The sequence below is a fragment of the Hirundo rustica genome, chromosome 7 (assembly GCF_015227805.2).
Source record: "Hirundo rustica isolate bHirRus1 chromosome 7, bHirRus1.pri.v3, whole genome shotgun sequence".
In the NCBI taxonomy this organism is placed as follows: Eukaryota; Metazoa; Chordata; class Aves; order Passeriformes; family Hirundinidae; genus Hirundo; species Hirundo rustica.
In genome coordinates, this window is record NC_053456.1 from 10483920 (window position 1) to 10501960 (window position 18041).

At 42.2% G+C, this 18041-nt stretch overlaps 1 protein-coding gene across 1 annotated transcript in view; it reads left to right on the top strand.

The window, feature by feature from the left end:
- ADCY5 (adenylate cyclase 5) overlaps positions 1 to 18041 on the top strand; it is a 204460-nt gene that overhangs the window by 162346 nt on the left and 24073 nt on the right. Inside the window, exons 9-11 of the mRNA XM_040068872.2 lie at positions 11309 to 11331; positions 15766 to 15910; positions 17551 to 17648. Coding sequence (XP_039924806.1) covers positions 11309 to 11331; positions 15766 to 15910; positions 17551 to 17648 — 266 coding nt within the window. The remainder of the gene's footprint in view (positions 1 to 11308; positions 11332 to 15765; positions 15911 to 17550; positions 17649 to 18041) is intronic.

An 18041-nucleotide genomic window follows, 5' to 3' on the forward strand; every position in this document is an offset into this window, starting at 1 on the left:
TGCAAACGGCCTGCTTAGAAACACAAAATACAGAGAGACAGAAGGGGAGCAGAGCTACAGAGGCTTTTATTGGTGCTCCTCTGGGATGACATGTCATTGATCTTGGTGAGCAGCACCAACGCTCAAACCTCCTGAAGATGTGCCCTTTGTTCCACATCACCCACCTTTCCCCAGGCCTTTTGCATGTTGTTTTATGTAGTCTTTCTTCTTGGAGGCTGTGAACATGTAAGGTTGGATTAGTCGAAGCATTGTGCCAAAGGCAGGCAGTGCAACGTTGCCTTTCTCTTCAAAACCTGGAGCTCCTTAGCTCTGTAATTTCAGAACAGGGTGTGAGGGTAATTGTGAGATGCTCCTCAGGCAGGAGCCAGGTAATACTGCAGTGATGTGCAGTTCCATTATACTATTGTGTAGATATGAATACATGTGTGTGTAGGAAATAATACAGATGGTTATGAAGGGCACTGGGTTTTGTCACAAATGTAAAACATTTTGCATTTTAAAGACAACCATATTTTCAGGGGGAAAAAAAAAAAAAAAAAAGAGACACAGTTTTTTTGTGGCTCTACTTACAATTCCCTGAAAGAGAATGTTAAAGTTCCCTGAATTGCATTTTTGGGAAGGCACTGTTATATTTAATAGAAAACAGAATTATTTTGGCCATTTTTCTTTCCAATGAATGCTGGCTCTGGTAGCTGTCTCTATTCTTAGGATATATTAGCAGTAGTCTGAGAAGAGATGGATTGGCATCAAATGTAGCCCTATATGCCTTTTTTTCTCCTCCTCCTCCTCGTTTGTCACAGCATTTCAGTGTGCTGCCCTGTCTGGGCACACCACCAGTGCAGCTGGTGGGGTTTGTGTGGGATGGCACTGTGGACAGTGGCGTGGGGAGGCCTTGGTCCCTGCTTCTCTCCACGTTGTGGCTTGGACCTTAACCTGCACCAAGTCCAGCAGATTTTCCACGATGTTTCTAGTTAAAGTTTTTCCCTTGTGCACACAGGAGTTTTTTCAGACACTTGCACATATGAATAAGATAAATTGTCCTACACGTGGCCATGTGGTGGTAATCTAAAATGTCCTGGAAAACAGGAGTCACTTTCCTGCTCCTACCCTGGCTAACTGGCACCTGAGTCAGATGGGGTTGCAATTGTCAGCTCATCTCATCCAGCCCAACAGCCCCTGTGCTTTCCTTGTGCACTGCTCTTCTCTCCAAACCGTCACAAATCCTTCTTTTTCCCTTTCCATTGCTTAGTAGTGGCTTTTCTTGCCCTGCTGCCTCCAGCAGCCCAGAGACATCAATGTTGCACGCTGCTGATCCTGACCTCCGTTAGCTGCTGGAGCCACTGCCCCAAACAGGCTGGAGAATGAGCAGGGGAAGGTCAGGTACAAATAGCTGCTGGAGCCACTGCCCCAAACAGGCTGGAGAATGAGCAGGGGAAGGTCAGGTACAAATAGCTGCTGGAGCCACTGCCCCAAACAGGCTGGTGAATGAGCAGAGGAAGGTCAGGTACAAATAGCTGCTGGAGCCACTGCCCCAAACAGGCTGGTGAGTGTGCAGAGGAAGGTCAGGTACAAATAGCTGCTGGAGCCATTGTCCCAAACAGGCTGGTGAATGAGCAGAGGAAGGTCAGGTACATATAGCTGCTGGAGCCACTGCCCCAAACAGGCTGGTGAGTGTGCAGAGGAAGGTCAGGTACAAATATCTGCTGGAGCCACTGCCCCAAACAGACTGGTGAGTGTGCAGAGGAAGGTCACGTACAAATAGCTGCTGGAGCCACTGCCCCAAACAGGCTGGTGAGTGTGCAGAGAAAGGTCAGGTACAAATGCCCTGGCAGGGCCAAGAGCCCTGCTCTGCGCTGGCAGCCTCTGCGTGAGCCCTGCTCCTGGGGCATGGAGCAGCTCCAGGGCTGCCTGGCTCCCCGGGGCGGGCAGGGGAACCTGCACGGGATCAGCTTGGTGTCTGTACACAGAGCAGGAACACAGCCACAGTCTGGCAGAACAGCTGAGCTGCTTTCTATTTGTATTGCTTTTTACAGCTTGTCTTCTCATTTCCTAAACAAAAGCAATCGGTCCAGGAGCAGGGTGTCTCTGGAAAAGGAGACTTCGGTGCTGCTCGTTCCCCCAAGGCTCCATACACCAGCCTTGTGTCTCTTGTCCAGTTTGTAATTGCAAAAGGGTCAAAAGTAAGTGGACTTGAAAGCATTTGAGAGTACAGGTATATTTATAGCTATAACAATATTTATACACCACTGAGAAATACTTTGCTTTTCCCAGTATATATTTCAGAGGGCTTTTATAAATATTGATGAATTTTAGACTTCTGGAAATAATACTCATATCTCAGTTTTCATCAGCAAAACAAAATTGCTATTAAAGAAAAACCAATTTGGGGATTGTAGTTGACTGTAAACTGAAAGAGGTTTGTTGTAAACAGCAATAAAAAGGCAAATGTTGATACTTTCCAAAATTACAGGGCTGTTCTAGATGACAAATTATTCTCTTGCATCTTTTACTCTGCTCAACATTATTAAGTTTGTATCCAGAAAAGCACATCCAGTTTGGGATTACAATAATTTAGGAGACTGTGGATGAGTTACAGATAATCTAGTGGACAAAATTACAAATTAGCAGAGTTTAAATGGCGTGTGCTCTGAAATGCTGTGTTTGCTCTAACCTAGAAGGGAGAAGACTGATTAAAAACAAAAGTCCTCAAGTACAGGAATGTTTATAAGGACAAAAAATAATGAGAAATCATTCTCCAGTACTGTAAAGGGCAGGTTTAAAAATAATCATCCTAATTTGCTGAAAGGAAGGTCTAAATTAAGAAAAAACTCAAATGCAAGGAACAGGCTGTATAAGAAGCTTGTGAAATCCCTGATTTTCCTGAACAAATTTTATTTTATTCAGGGCTTTTGTCTAGCCCTTGTTTAAAGACCTTAAAGGATGGAAATCCCATGGATTCCTTGCTGGGCATTCCTTAACAGTTTTATGATTTTCCTTGATGTTTTACTTCACACGTCCTCACTTCAGTTTGACACCATGGTGCTGCATGAGCTATTCAAGGTGGATAGAAGACAGTTTTTCTCTCATTTACAATTATCTTCTCTGTGGTTGAAGACTATTACCAGCACTCTGCACAGCTCTGATTCCCTCACCAAGTTTGTTCCCTAGTCCGTGTCTGTGTTTTCCAGCCCAGTGGTTGTTCGTGATCCCACGGAGCTCTTGGCATTTCATTGGTAAGAGGGAGCACCCCCGCTGAACCCCGCACTCATCCTGAGGTTTTATTGGTCAGGGAATCATAGAATGGGTCTGGATTGAAAGGGACATTAAAAATCATCCCATTCCAGCCCCCCTGTTGTAGACAGGGACACCTTTCCCTAGACAGCTTTCTCAGACCTCCATCCAGCCTGGCCTTAAACAATTCCAGGGAAGTGGCATGCTCAACTTTCCATGTTAGACATTAGGTCACAAAATGCCCCTTCAGTCCCCTGTACAACAGGACCATGGTGGCATTCTGACATCAGCGCTGCTGCCCAGAATATGTTGGACTGTTTTCAGGTCTTAGAACCAGACTTGCCACAGCCTGATGCTGTCTGGCTTACAAAAAAAAAAATAATTCAAAAGGCGTTAATTGTGTCGTGAGTTCTAATCAGCTGTGGGAAGCCCTGCTGTTGGATCTTAAGGCTGCCATGCAGCCATCATGCTTGTTTTACCCTGGCTGGCATGAGAGCTTAGCTTGTTCCCCTGGCACATGCTTTGGGGAAGGTTTGTTTCAGAAGCAGGCACCTCTGAGCTGTTACAATCAGATAGGAGCACAGTGGATTACTGAGTGCCAGGTAGATGCCTCAGAGATTTCCTTTCATTTTCCAGCTGCTGGAAAAGTTTAACATTAGGAAGTTTACAAACAGGAAGAGGAAGCCCTGAAGATTGCAATGCTGGTTTCAGTCTGACCATACTTCTGTCAGGAGTCTGAGTACAGCTAATGAACCATTTAATTTGCAGTGAAATCGTGTATGAAATTGATGTTAGTTACAAAGTAAAAAACTGACATAAAATCAAATAGAGATTATATTTGTGTAGGAAATATTACTGCATGCAGATGTGAAAGATGTGAGACGAGGTTATAAAAATGGATCTTGGATATGGCTGGCATGATAAGGAACAGTCTCTTTCAGGTAGGTGCTGTCTGATTCCTTGTGGTGCTACTCAGAGCTCTGCACATCTTTTTAGGTGATACTTGATTGCTTGGTGTTTGTTTTCTAATGAAACAACACTCATCTACAAGCAGGGTCATTCAACGAAAAAATAATTCTTTGTCCCGTTCCCCCTGTCCTAAATCAAACAATTCTTTGCACTTTACATTGTAAATACAGCTCATTTCCTCTCTTTATGTCTCCAAGTTGCCCTGACAATAGATCTTGTTACTTAGAAATCAAACTTGGGTAACAGGTCCCTCAGAGGAACAGATGCCATAGCTGGTTCTGTGCCAATTCTACCCCTTAAATAACAGAAACAATTAAAATCGAAAATAAAAGCTCCATAGAACAAGTTTTCCTCAGCCAGCCCTGTGAAACAGAATTGGATTTGAGTCCATGCATTAGGCACCGAGGGTTCACCCTCCTTCAAAAACTTTGATTTAACTGAGGTCATCATTATCCTCTTTTCCAGCAATCATCTGCTAAATCTGGTAATTGCAACACTGACATCAGCAAAGCTGGACAGGGGCCCCCAGTGGAGAATAATTAGACCCACTGTTTCTTCACTGCTATTGGAGTAATCTAACTCGTAATCAAGCAGGGAGAAACTCTCAAAATCCTTTCTGCTGTAATCTGCACGTAGTGCTATAGATCTGGGAGGAAATTGTTAATCTAGTCTAGGTTTTATAGAGCCAGTTGGGTTTTGATAGCTCTCGAACAGCAAGGGGAGAAATCCCATCCAGCAGTTGTGCTGTGTAATTGCTTTGGAATTGCACCTGGAAAAAGAGTTTGCCTGATTCACATGATCCATGAGATCTCATATAAACGAGTAGAAGTACAATGTACATTGCTCAAATTGTCAGAGGCTTTACACTGTCTTGTATCCTCATCTGCTAGCCTAACTTTTATTCTAGTTGATCAGGACTTGCGATCATTCTTGATTACTTCTTTAAAAGAAGGATAAGAATCCCTCTTTTAAAGAATTAATCGATGCAACAGCAGATCTGCAGCTGCTATTGAGAAAACTAGAGAGAGTTTGATATTTGCTTGGAAGCCTTGCACTGATAATTTTTCCACCATTTAATACCCTTTTCTAGAATGAATTTTACTCACGTGGGAAAGGTCATTTGGATTGAGACAGTACTAAAATGTGTCAGACTGGTTTTGAGTGGGACTAAATTTACCCTGCAGAAATAAAGATACAATTCCCTTTTATTCGCAGAAACATTTCCTCCGATGTTCATGGAAGCATTGCACAGGTGGATTTGTGGCACTTACCAGAATGATTTCCAAAGTTTTCCTCAAGCAGACAGTAAGCCTTAATGTCAAAAGGCTGCAGGTCAGCAAGTTTGGGTCTGGGTTTCAGAGAGGGTGAGCAGCTCTGGCCAGCACCAGTGGGCAATTTCAATTATGGCTGGTTAGGCTTGGATCCAGCTTGTCTGCATCTGATTAGAAGGCTGACAGTAGTTTCTGGAGAGGTTTGTTGTGTTGATGATCATTTGGAGTGTAGACATGGAAGGGCAGAGATTATGGAGCCAGGAACTGATTCAGAGCATTTCTGGGACTGCTTATTTTTATGTCTGCTTTGTAAGTTCTAAAAACTGTTCACAAATGAGGCACAGAACCAGAAATCATTTCACTTGAAAATGTGACCTTTAGACGGGAGAAATTTGGATTCAGAGTTCATAGAAAACTGGAAAGTGTGAGCAACCTGCACTTTTCTGAGGTGTGAGTTCAGAGATAGAAGTTAATTAAAAGTAAGGTGGAGAAAGCCTATTTCAACCAAAATAACCTCTTATGATCTATAGACTTAAATCTCATGGCCCAGATAAATTCATGGCATTGGCCAGGTCTGGTCTGCCAGCTGAGGACTATCTGCAGAATCATTTTGAGTTGAAGAAAGCAGAGGGTTTCACCATCTGTGCCCAGTATCATGGAATGAAAGGCTATTTATCAAGTGGGGTGGGCTGCAGAAAAGGAGCACTTCAGCTCTCCTTTTCAGACCTCATTAGTCTGTGTTCCAGTTATAGCAGACACACTCATCATTTAATCTGTTTCATAAACTGGTTTTCTGCCAGTCTGTTGTTCTGCACTTAGATGCTTGTTAAATATCCTTCCTATCAGGCTTTATTCTTTCTGGACTCTGGAAACAGAGAAATAACACAGAAATTGTGTTATTTTTGGCTTGAGTACTTTGAAGTCCTTCAGTTTTGCTTCAACACCTGACAGCATCTGTCTTCATAGCCTTGTCATTTTGACCACAGGGACAAAGCAGAAGGTACAACAGTGCTGAAAATAGATGTGAATAATTAGTTTTGTGGTAGAGCCAAAACAGGTTTGTTTTTAACAGCATCCACTCTCAGCTGTCACTCTCCCTTTCTGTTTTCCATGGTCACTGTCTCTGGGAAGCACCTCTGCAAGTCAGCCTTAACTCTTAAAAAGCTCACTTTGACCCTAAGTCCAAAGTTACTTCAATCTCTGCTTTAACATCATGCAAGTTCTATTTTGACTATTCTGGGGATGAAAACAGGGCAAGAAAAATTTGTTCCTTTGTCATTTTTGCTCTTAATATCTTTGCTGGAGTTGAGAACCAAGTTTTTAAGGGTGGAATTCATGCTTCCCACACACATTGCCATTAAGAAGGTCATGAAGCTCATCAGCCCCTCTGCTGTCTTATTTTTGGAGTTAAATGAAAAGTTAAAAGCATGTAAAATCTATTCCACTTTGCATACTTACGATATGTTAATAATTGCAGCCAATGTTCTTGAAGTTAGAATTATTATTTCTAATCGTTCTTGACTTGAAGTGTTACGGTATAGCAGTGAGTTTGTCATGTCTTTGACAAACACTTTATCATTCTATTTAAGGAATCAGTTTTAATCTTCAAAGAGAAGGGCTTAGTTAATTTAGAAGTCAAGCAGAGAGATGGCAGTCATATGAGCTTTGAGCACAATAGGTATTCATTAAATATCCCCCATAAAGTAGTAAGCCTTAGGGGCCATAGGGACAGATGCAGCAATATAACATTCCCTCTTTCTTCCTCCTGTGTATCTACTCCCACTGAGGATGTCAGTGTAGATTCTGAGTCACCTGACCTGCCATAAAAAAAAAAAAAGGGGTTTTTTTTAATAATCTCCTGTGGAAAAGACAAAAGAGCAGAGCCTTTAAGGGAGTTGGTTCAGCTGAGTTTGAGCTAATATTCCTGAAGTCAAAGAGAGGACTGTCATAGCCTCAGAGCAATTATTAAATGCTATTACCTTTACTTTTGCAACCCGATGGCAGAGTAATACAACTTCCTGGGGGAATGAGAAAAACACCAGTATCAGGGATATTTAAAATGAGACTGATTAAAATTTGCATGAGGTTCTATGTGCAGCAGTCCATTAGTACTGCACAGTGATAAGACTATCTCGGGCCTTATGGTCCCTTCTAGAGGAAAGGAATTCTGGCCTGAACAAGGGCTACTCTGTCATCATGATTATGGAGCTATTCTTGAACTCCTGTGAACTCCTATCTGTCCGATTCTTAGAGCCATCATCACTTTTGCCATTTCCATCCCTGCTGACAATTCCCAGCCTTTTCTTCATAGCACCCTAGAAAACCACTGGCATTGTTTCAGCCTGCTGGGTATGAATCCATAAGCGGTCAAGAGGGGATTTATATTCTTAACTCCAGGAACTGATTGTTTTGCTTCCTGTCCCTTTACAGCCCTTCTCCTAAATGACAGGCACCTCATTTTTGTCAGCCTTTTTTTCTTTCCCTTGGGGATTCAGATTTCTGTATATGTTTGTGCAGAAATGCCAGTTTTGACATATCTCTGTGCAACACCACCCAAACAAGCTGAGCCCAGCTCCAGCCCAGTTGTCCAACAGTGGGACACAGACAGATGACATGAGTGGTGCTGGACAGTGCCTTTAGCCCCTTGTATTTCTCCTTCCTGCTTGAGTTTGGAGGTTTGGCTAGAGATTATGGGTAGGAATGAAGAAAACTGCATGTAGACCCTGTTCCTGCAGGGTTGCTTGTGTGTTCATCCTGTGTATAACACAGACCAACTGATGGGAGCAGCCTTACTCTGAGCCAAGGGCTTTAACTGGAGTGAAACATCTGACTCCTGAAGATACTGAACTCTTTGCCAGCTGTGGAGAAGAAATAAAAAAAAAAAAAAAAAGACCAATATGTCATTAGTGCTCAAGCCTTGTGCAAGGGGAAGGAAATAATCTTAAGTGCAGATTTTTCAATGAAGCGAGCGTGCCCACGAGACTGGAGGAGGTGAAAGCACATTAACCAAAACCCAGGGGGAGATTTCCCTCCCAGTCCAGAGCAGGGGGGCAGCGTGACTCTGAGCGTGTGATCACCTCCTCCGCCTAAAAGGTTTCCCGGTGAGTGACTGGAACATGGATGCTTTAGTGGAGAGGGAGGAAAATCTCCGGTCACTGCCAGATCCGAGAGGTATTTTTGCTCTATATTCTGTCAAAGTCTTCCAGTGCAAATAAGAAAGATAACTTGTAATAAATGACCAGTTTTTAAGAATCTGTATTTAAGGATTTTTTTTTTCCTAATGTAATCCCACAAGCCTTTCTCCATAACAATTCCATTTTTGGCAAGTCTGCTTGAAGAATCTTTAGTATGAAATGGGAGTGTTTGAAGTGAATCATTTAATTTGCTTAACTTAAAGAGGTTCCTACAACATTTAATTTTAAGCTGATTCTCTCTAATTAAAGTTCAAGTCACTCTTAAATATTTAACCTCATTAAATGAAGATCCAGGAAAGAAAATGCAATAAGTCTATTCCTCTTCTGCTTCACCTGAAATACGTATTTTTTTGGTCTTTAGTTTTGAAACACCAATTTAATTTGAGTTACAGCAAGAATAATTTCCAGAATTTCAAGCACAATTTGGTATTTTAAGTTAAAAAGCTAAATCAATTATTTCTCTTTTATTTTAGAAACTTTCCATGTAAAAATTTTGCTGAGGGAGAGAAGCAGTGCAGAATCAAACTCCGTGTGGATTAAGTGTTCAGCCATATAAATGGCCAGTTAAATATTATCCTGCACTTGAAATACTGGGGAATTTTTGAGGATGTGCTTGCTGAGGTGCTCTAGTAACTTGCCCTGGTCAGCCTGTGTCCTCATACTTGTGCATCTCAAAGGCAGGAGGATGAGATCTGTGTTTAGTTGTTGGAGGAATTCAGTGGGATGGATGATTACACAGCTGGTTGTGAAAATCAGACCATTTTAGGGGACTGTCCCACTGCAGTCTGTCATCCAGTTCCCAGCTGGCTAAACTTGAAAATGTGACCTTGATATCTATCTAATAAGCAAGTACTGGCTGTTTTCTCTTCGCTGCCCTCTGCTTATATCTTGGCTGGTAGCTATTCATGTTCAGTTGATTTTTCTTCTTTTTTTCCTGCAGCCTAACTGACTATGACACCAGACAAATTAGTGAGCATTTTGTCTCCATGATTAATCAGCGAGCTTTCCACTTTGGCACTGTGTTGCAGGATTACTTAGAGGGTAAATAAATAAATCAATCAGATATTTCTGACAACTGTAAAATAATTAGGCAAAAGACGAAGGAAAAAAACCACACAACAAAAAGTTGAATGATTACTCTTTAATGTGAAATCAGAAAGTACTTTTTTTTTTTTTTTTGGCTTGGATAACTGGGCATGCTAACTTTGAATCAACAAATCAACATTACTCTTTCCTTCTTCCCACTGGATCTGCTGGTGGTTGTGACATGGGACTGAGAGACTTCCTTGATCTGAATTTCTGATGGGTTAAGTTGAAGTGGCAGTTTCGGTTTAGAAGTGTGCTTTTAGTCTGAAACAGAGTATGTAAAAATGGAAATTGCTCTCAGTGAATCACAGTCCTGGCTGCTGACCTGAGTGACAGACCTCAATTCTTCCCTCTGGCAAAGCTGGTGCTGTTCAGGGACGCTGTGCTGGCTTTCCTTCTGCCATGTGGCCACATTGCTAACTCATTGCAAGGGCAAAATCTGTTCTCATTTAGCGTCTGCTCAGTGTTGTTTCTGACAGTGTGGGACAAGGCGGCTGTGGGAAGACTCTTGCCCAAAGATGTTTGATTTCCAGTCAGGATGGATCTCAGTGTGCTGACCCAGAATGGTTGCTTCTGCAGGTCCAGCAGCTGGAATATCCTCATGTGCCCTGAGCAGTTTTGGCCTGAGGTCTCTGGGAGAAAAACAAAAGCAATTCTCCATATCTCCCAGCTACATTTGTTTTATGTTTTGGAACACAGGGTACAAACTCTGTGCCTGAGTATTTGACCCTGCTTGTCAAATATACAACTTTTCTTGACTACAGTTAAATTTAAGCCAGGATGTCAGAGGGCACATTTTGTTTCAGCCCATGCAAAATGGCAATTTTGATGCAATTTGGTCTGTTAGGTATGATAATGCTAAACATATAAACTTATGCCTCCATATAAAATTTTGTCTAAGGCCTTCTAGCCTTTAAAACTCTGGATGACTCGTAAATACTTACACTTAATTATGCTTACATAAATACTTACACTTACTTACACCTCCATTTAGGTGGTCCTGAAAGAATTGTGACTATTTGGACTATGGCAAATATTATAAATAATTCCTGAAATCTTATTCACAAAAACGTGTTCTGTGTGTGCATGTGATGAGGGGAGGAGCAGGGACACCCCTGGGGGAGATAAAAACCAAAACACATCCATTGCCCTTAGCTGAGCCCTGACATAAAGAGATGCAGCCTTGTTGAATGCGGAGGTTGATTCCTGTTATTGTTCTGCGTTTTGTTTCAAGTAAAATACATCCTCGGTCGTAACATCAGTACAATTTCCATTGTATCATTTGTAATGGTGAGCGCTAAAAAGAAGACACCTGAAATGAAGTGTGCCAGCAGTCATTTCCTTTATCTGCACTTCCATGAATTTATATCTGAAGGAATGTGCTTTTCCAAAGCTGCTCTGGCTGCACAAAATATTGTTGTGGGTGGGCAAAGCTGTCCATGCACACCTAACAAATGTGTGCCCTGAGGAGTCCCCTGTGAAACGCCGTTCCCGGGATGCTCTGTGTTCTCAAGGTCAGCTGTTTGCTCACCCTTGTGCTCTTTTCCTTTCTTTCAGGGTTTCGAGGACCCCAAGGACAAGTAAGCAAATTTACTTCTCTCATACACGGTTATGTTTACAGGTTTGGGATTTTTTTTTTTTTTTTCCTCATATTAAAAAAGGACAAAAATTGATGCCCAGAAGCCAAAAATAATGCTTGGACTCCCCAGAGGCTTGTCCTGGAGGGACAGCCAGTTGAGGGCACAGATTGACTGATGTGCATCCAGAACAGCCACTGCCCTCGAAACATTTATTTGTTTGGTGGTTCTAACTTGCTTTTCTAATTTAAATGCTTTTGCTGCAGTTCCCCTTGCCTCAAATAATCTCCACTCTTTGAAAATAACCCAAAATCTTCCTCTAAAGCATGTATAAGTGCTGGGCGTCCCCAATAAGAAAGGTTTTTATGTATGTGTTGAAATGCCTCTGTAGTTTCTGAGTTTATTTGTATCTATTTTATAGTACTCATTACTGCATATTACTTATTTCTACGTATAAAAATAATCTCAAAAATGATAGCTTGTTTGAAAAAGTAAATTCAAAGTTTCATGATCTAAAATACAGCCAAATTTCAGCAACATTTTCATTTTTTTCCTATAGAACTTTAGAGATGGTTAAAGTAACAATTTAATGAGAGTGGTATTTTGAAAAATTGCCTTTGAAGGAAAAACCCCAAACATATTCACTTTTTAACTTCTACAACTGGACAGAAGCATTTCCTGTATTGAAAGTGTTTAGAATAATTTCTCATTCAGTCCTGCTGAATGGCATTAATTATAAGCTTACTTTGAGTGAGTTAGGCAACATCAGAGAAGACTGATGCCTAAAATATGCTGCTGTTGCCCCTTATTATGTTTCTCAAGCTGCTGGTCAGGGCTGAGTGGATTTCTGTGAGCTGGGACAGGTAAATGCTTCTGTGGGCTCTAGGCATCCAGCTGTGGAAAATTCACATTATGGTGGTTGAGCACTGAGAGCAGCTGCCTAAAAGGAAAAGGAAAGTGATAAGTTTGAACATGGCAATATCCAGAGTCATACTCTCCTTCCCTTGCCCTTCCCTGCTAACTGGATTTTTGTAACATTTAGCTCCGTGCACCCTGGGACGTTTTGCTGGTCCCATTGTTTCCTGTTTCCCGTTTCCATGGATGCTGGGAATTCAGTTGATGTTAGATATGCCTTGGCCAGAAAAGAGCCAACAGATTGCAACAAAATAATTCGTAAGAATACAGAAATTTTCAGTATCCCTCATGAAATAATATTTTCCTCATAGTTTCTGCAAGAAAACATAAAAATCAGCTGCCTCAGTGCTGCTCCGTGGCAGAGTCACCCAACAGCTGAGGAACAGCATCTCCTCCTTGCTCCAAGGACCATGCTGTCTGTTCTCCATCCTATAGTCTGAAAGGTTCCTTGGGCTGTTACAGCCAATAGCTGAGCTGTCTCACTCAGCATGGTGCCAGCTTATTATACAGCTTTCAGGATTTTCGCATTTCTGTTCGGTACCAAAAGAAGCTACTACTTGCCTCTGATTCTCTTTATCCAGAAATCTGTTTAACTCAAGCACAAAGATTTGGCAAAAATAAATCTCTAGCAGAGTGTGTTCGTGGTGAGAATGGTTAAAATTAGATTCCTAAACCATGTTGAGTACTAAGGCAGTTCCTTCACGTGCAGAAATACTGAGGGTCAATACTTTTGTCTGGCAGCAAAGGAAAATGTGGGCGCCGCACATCCCTGACAACAGGACCAAACCTTGTGTGCCTGAGTGCAGGTTTAGTTACTGAATCTAAGCATGGAGCATTTAAAATTGTGGCATACATGTCGTTTTGGCAGTGGTCACACTCTGCACTGGCAGAAAGTAATTAAATCAGCAGTACAGTTTTGGAAGCCAGCATTTGCTACAAGCTCTGTTTGTGCTGTTCCTGTCCCTTGACACAATTTTCTGTTGGCTGCATTTGAAGAAATCTCAACACTACTTTTAGGATGTGTTTTTGGAAGTTTCATAGCAGCCTGAAATCCTCATTTCCCCTCCCAACCGCACTATTGATATATCAAAAGGCATTTTGACATCTGAATTTCATTAGTCTATGACAGTACCTCGGTTCTGACTTACAGGCACTGCCTCCAGGGCACTCCTTAGCACAGGGAACTTTTGTATGCCAATTTAAAATTACATTTATGCAAATGTAGCCAAACTTGCTGTCCCATAATTTAGCCAGGGTACAGCAGGCTGTGAAAGTCACCTGAACAGCTCAGTCTGTGTGAGGGGACTGAGCTTCCCTGCAGCCTGTGTGAGGGTGGCTGCCCACTGCCAATGTCCCAGTTTAAATCCAGCAGCAGTATTTCTATACAGCCTGCAGCCTTGGAGGTTGCTGCAGTATTAGAAACATCCTGAGCAGTAAAACAACCTGCAGGCAGCTGAGGTAGAGACCAAGCAGGCAGGTTCTTCTCTTTGCATCTTCTTGAGTGACTTTTTTCAGACTGAAACTTGAAATTTGCCTGTGCTTTGGCAAGATGCTGAGCTGTGACTCCTTTGCTCCGGGTCCAGCGGAAAGCGCATCGCATCTCCCGTGCGTGGCATGAAATGGTGAAATGTGAATGACCCAAGTGTGTACATAACTCACAGGACCTTGGAAGACATTCTGTAAATACAAAGCCTAATGATTTCCTTGCTCATTTTTATGAGCCCAGAAGACGTTGCAAGGACTGAATGAAAATAAGCAGCATCCCCTTGAACGCTCAAGCAGATGTGCTTCCTCTGAGGAAGTAAATAGAATGTCCTGACCTTGTAGGGAAAAAAAAACACTTTTCTTTTCAAAGCTAATTATATGAATTTCTAGGAACTAAATAACTTCCAGAGCCCAAAAATAAACAACTCTTTCCCCCACCCCCTCTGAAATACTAAGTTTGGCTAAAACAGAGGTTAGACCTTGAGACAAACGAGGCTTGTGATTGCTCTTTGGCCACTGAATAGATGCCACTGGTGTGTTGTCATGACCCAGCTGAGGTGCAGACACATTCAACTCGCTGGCTGGGGCAAGGAGTGGCAGAATGGAAATTATGTCTTTTTCTCTTGCCAAGAGGTGTGCAGAAGAGTTGAGGTACAGAGGGCTTCTTAAAATCTGATCCGGTTTTGCAGAAAGCTTTGAAAGAGCCTTCCTCTTGGAAAGGGGCCTTTAACTTTTAAACCAGAGTCACATTCTGGTCGGTAAGCTGCTTTCCAGCACAGCCTTACCTGTGGGAGCCTGCTGGCTGCAGCACAGAGTGCACTGTGTGCTCTGGTGCAGTACAAATGCAGCCAGGGAAATAAAGCAGAGTCGCTTTTCATCATGCTTGTCAGACCGCAGGATTCTTCCTCCAGAGTGCCTAAACTCAGGGTCACACAACATGAGCCTAAGCTGCTGTGTGCCACCATGGGGTTTGCACACAGAAATAGTTATCTGCTGGTATATACCCCAGTGCAAGGGAGGGGCATATTTCAGTGCATAACTGTTGGCAAACCCTGGACATAACCTGGGCAATCGTGCAAGCAGAGCAGAAACACAGCACTTCAGGATTAGCTTTTAATTTCTGCCTATAGCTCGTTTGTGGGCAGGCCATTAAAGTGACAGCATCAAGTCATTAAAATACTGTTAGATTTTAAAAATGGCTAAAATCTGGGGAGGTGCTTCAGGTTTCCTGATCCTCACTGCAAAATGCCTCAGGACAAATGAGTTTACAGTGTTGTCTTTTATCAACAGTTTTTGAAAATCAGCCTCATTTTTCTGAAGCTATAGCAGAGATTCAGAAAAACAGTGACACGAAAGATTATAATCTCGTTCGACATATTTAGGGAGCAGAATCTAATTTGTATTTTCTTCTGTTGCCTTTTTCTTTTGCAACCTTTTCTTAAGTAAATATCTTGTAAACAGATTTTTGTTTTGGTTTTATGTTTTATGCTCATAAGTAACTATGTGAAGGGGAGTCAGGCCACATTTTTTTCCCCACATGTTTGTTCTGCAAACAGTTTTTTCTCAAAAAGGGAAAATTGTTCAAGTTTGGAAATTTTCATAGTAATATTAACAGAAATTTCTATTGGAAAACAAGAAGTATGACTGGATGCATAAATGATTTTTTCAGTGCAGGCACAAACAGCTACAACAGCACAGCAGTGCAGGGAAGAATAAGTCAGAGAACAAAGGGAAAGAGGCTACCCAAAGGTTTTAGAGAAGGGGATGAGGGATGGAAATTACACCTGAGTGCAAGGGAACAGATGTAGTACAGAAAAAGGGCAAATAAATAGAAGCCTTGTAATAATGACTCTGGACAGGCAGTGAGCTCTGGTGCTGATATCACTCCCCTCTCTGCTCCCAGTCCCTTTCCCAATTGAAGCTGTCATAAGCAAAATGCCATTAACCTCCAGCTCATCATACACTGCAGTGATAACACACGGTGCAGAGGCAGAAATTATCTTGTGCTCTTATGCTCCCTTTTCATGACATCCTCAGGAGTACCCAGGAGAGCATGAACCCGGAGGATGAAGTGGATGAGTTTCTGGGCCGGGCCATCGACGCCAGAAGCATTGATCGGCTACGCTCTGAGCACGTGCGCAAATTCCTCTTAACATTCAGGGAGCCTGACTTGGAGAAAAAGGTAATGTTGTCCAAAAAACCATTGCAGTGCATCAGGCAGGCTCGTTAGGAGTTTTAATTCTCCTGCAGAAGGTCAGGCTTTTATATTTAGGGTTTAAGCTATGGTTTGGGTGCTGGAGGTGGGGTTATGATCTTAAATTTTCCATGCGTCTTCATGGAAACCTTAATATGACTTGTCCTAAAAAAAATCACAGTCATCTGAAAGGGAGCACTGGCCAGGAAAATGAAGCCATTTCTAACAGACACACATGAATATGCAGTGACAAGCAGTAAAGGGAATCCAGAATGAACCAGACTGTTTCTCTGACTTTGAGACTCCAAACCGTCTTAAGTCAACTGAAATAAGTCACCCCTTAACTCCTTCAAATCACTGGAGAAATCCACTTCAGCCTACCTAAGCTCTGAAACACCTCTGGAGGGACTTTTCCCTGCCCTTTGTCCCCACAAAGAGCCCCAGGTACTATTAGGGTTCATTGGGATGCAGTCTGTACTCTGGATATTTTTGGGAGCCCATTTTAAGCAAGAAATAGTTCTCTATCCCACAAATGTGAGAAAGGGGAGTAACAGACCTAAAGCTCATGAGCAGTTGATTTCTTCCTGATTTGGTTTCAGATATTGCTGTGAGGCAAAGATAATTTCCCTGACTATATAGTAGAGACTATCAGCTGTCATCAGCTCTAGATGCCTGCAAAGTAGAATTTCCAAGTCTAATTTCTATGTCTAGAGGAAGCTGGATGACATTATTAAAAGTACCATAAGAAATGGTGGATTTAATTGCACAAAGAAAGTAATCCTTTTTTATTTTTTTTTTTCAAGCACAGAACCTTAGGATGCTTGAGTGGTCTTTGGGTTAAACTCATTGTTCATTGGAAAAAAACTTCATAAGTTTGCACTATTTTATAATTTTATTTAGAAACAGTCTTTCCTTGACAAGAATGACTGTTTATTACAAAAGCAGAGCTTTTCAGGATTTACAGCTGTTCAATGAATCAATGTGGAACTGGTTAAAAGCTCGAACATGTAATTTCTCCCCACTCCTCCTCTTCAATTTTCTGGCTGAAAACTGCCAGGGAAATGAGCAGTTCACCTGTTCAGAGCACCTTTTATTTTGTGGTTCAAACACTGAGATGGTCTGTGCTGAGAACTGAGCTCCAAGCTAAATAAAACACCTTTGGGATTTGGATGCAGCTCCCACGTGGCCGATACATGACAGGGAGCTGTAAGGAGTGACTGTGTAAAAACCACAGCAGCCTCTCACTGTCATTAGAAGGAGCCCAGTCATCTGCACAAAATGCAAGCTTTTCTCATTAGCATCATTTGTCCCTCTTGGAGGAAACTTCCCATGGAAGAAGTCTGGGTCTGATGACAGTGACGTAGAATCTTGGTCCCAGTTAACCCATTTCTGTTCCTCTCGTGCAAGGGACAGTTAGGGAATCCTCTCTTCACCCAACTCAGTGGGTTTCTTCCCTGGCCTTTGGGCCTGTTCAAGCCCTCACAGATGGCCTGGGAAGAAGGGGAGTTGAGAATGTTTCCTACCAGCACTGCTTTCCAAGAGATCTAGACAAAAGCCAAGTAAGAAATTTTTTGGGGGAGAAGGCAGCCAGCCAATTTTCCCACTGACATAACTGTGTTTTTTTGCAGTACTCCAAGCAGGTGGATGACAGGTTTGGAGCCTATGTGGCTTGTGCCTCCCTAGTCTTCCTCTTCATCTGCTTTGTTCAAATCATAATCGTGCCACAGTGAGTACCCTTTCATCCCTTTGCTCCCATCTGCTCTCCTCCTCTATTCCAGCCTACTTTTTTTGTTTGTTTTTTTCTTGAAAATTCAGAACACCAAGGGGAAGAGAAAAATCCTTAAATAATTCATGCTCAAGTGATGTATTGTGCTTATTGTTTTCACCCATTTCTAGTGCAGATTAAAACCTCCTCACTGGCATGTGAGGATTTCTGTTTTCCCGATGTGATTTCTCTTATAATTTACCTCCATCTTAGGAAATTCAGTTCAGCACACTTAAAAGCCTGTGGAAAACAAATATCAGTGAGTAGGAAGAATTGCCTACCAAGGCATAGCACACACTCACAGCACAAGGCTGGGCTGTCCTCTTATCTAAACACAGTGGGACAGGGAGGTGA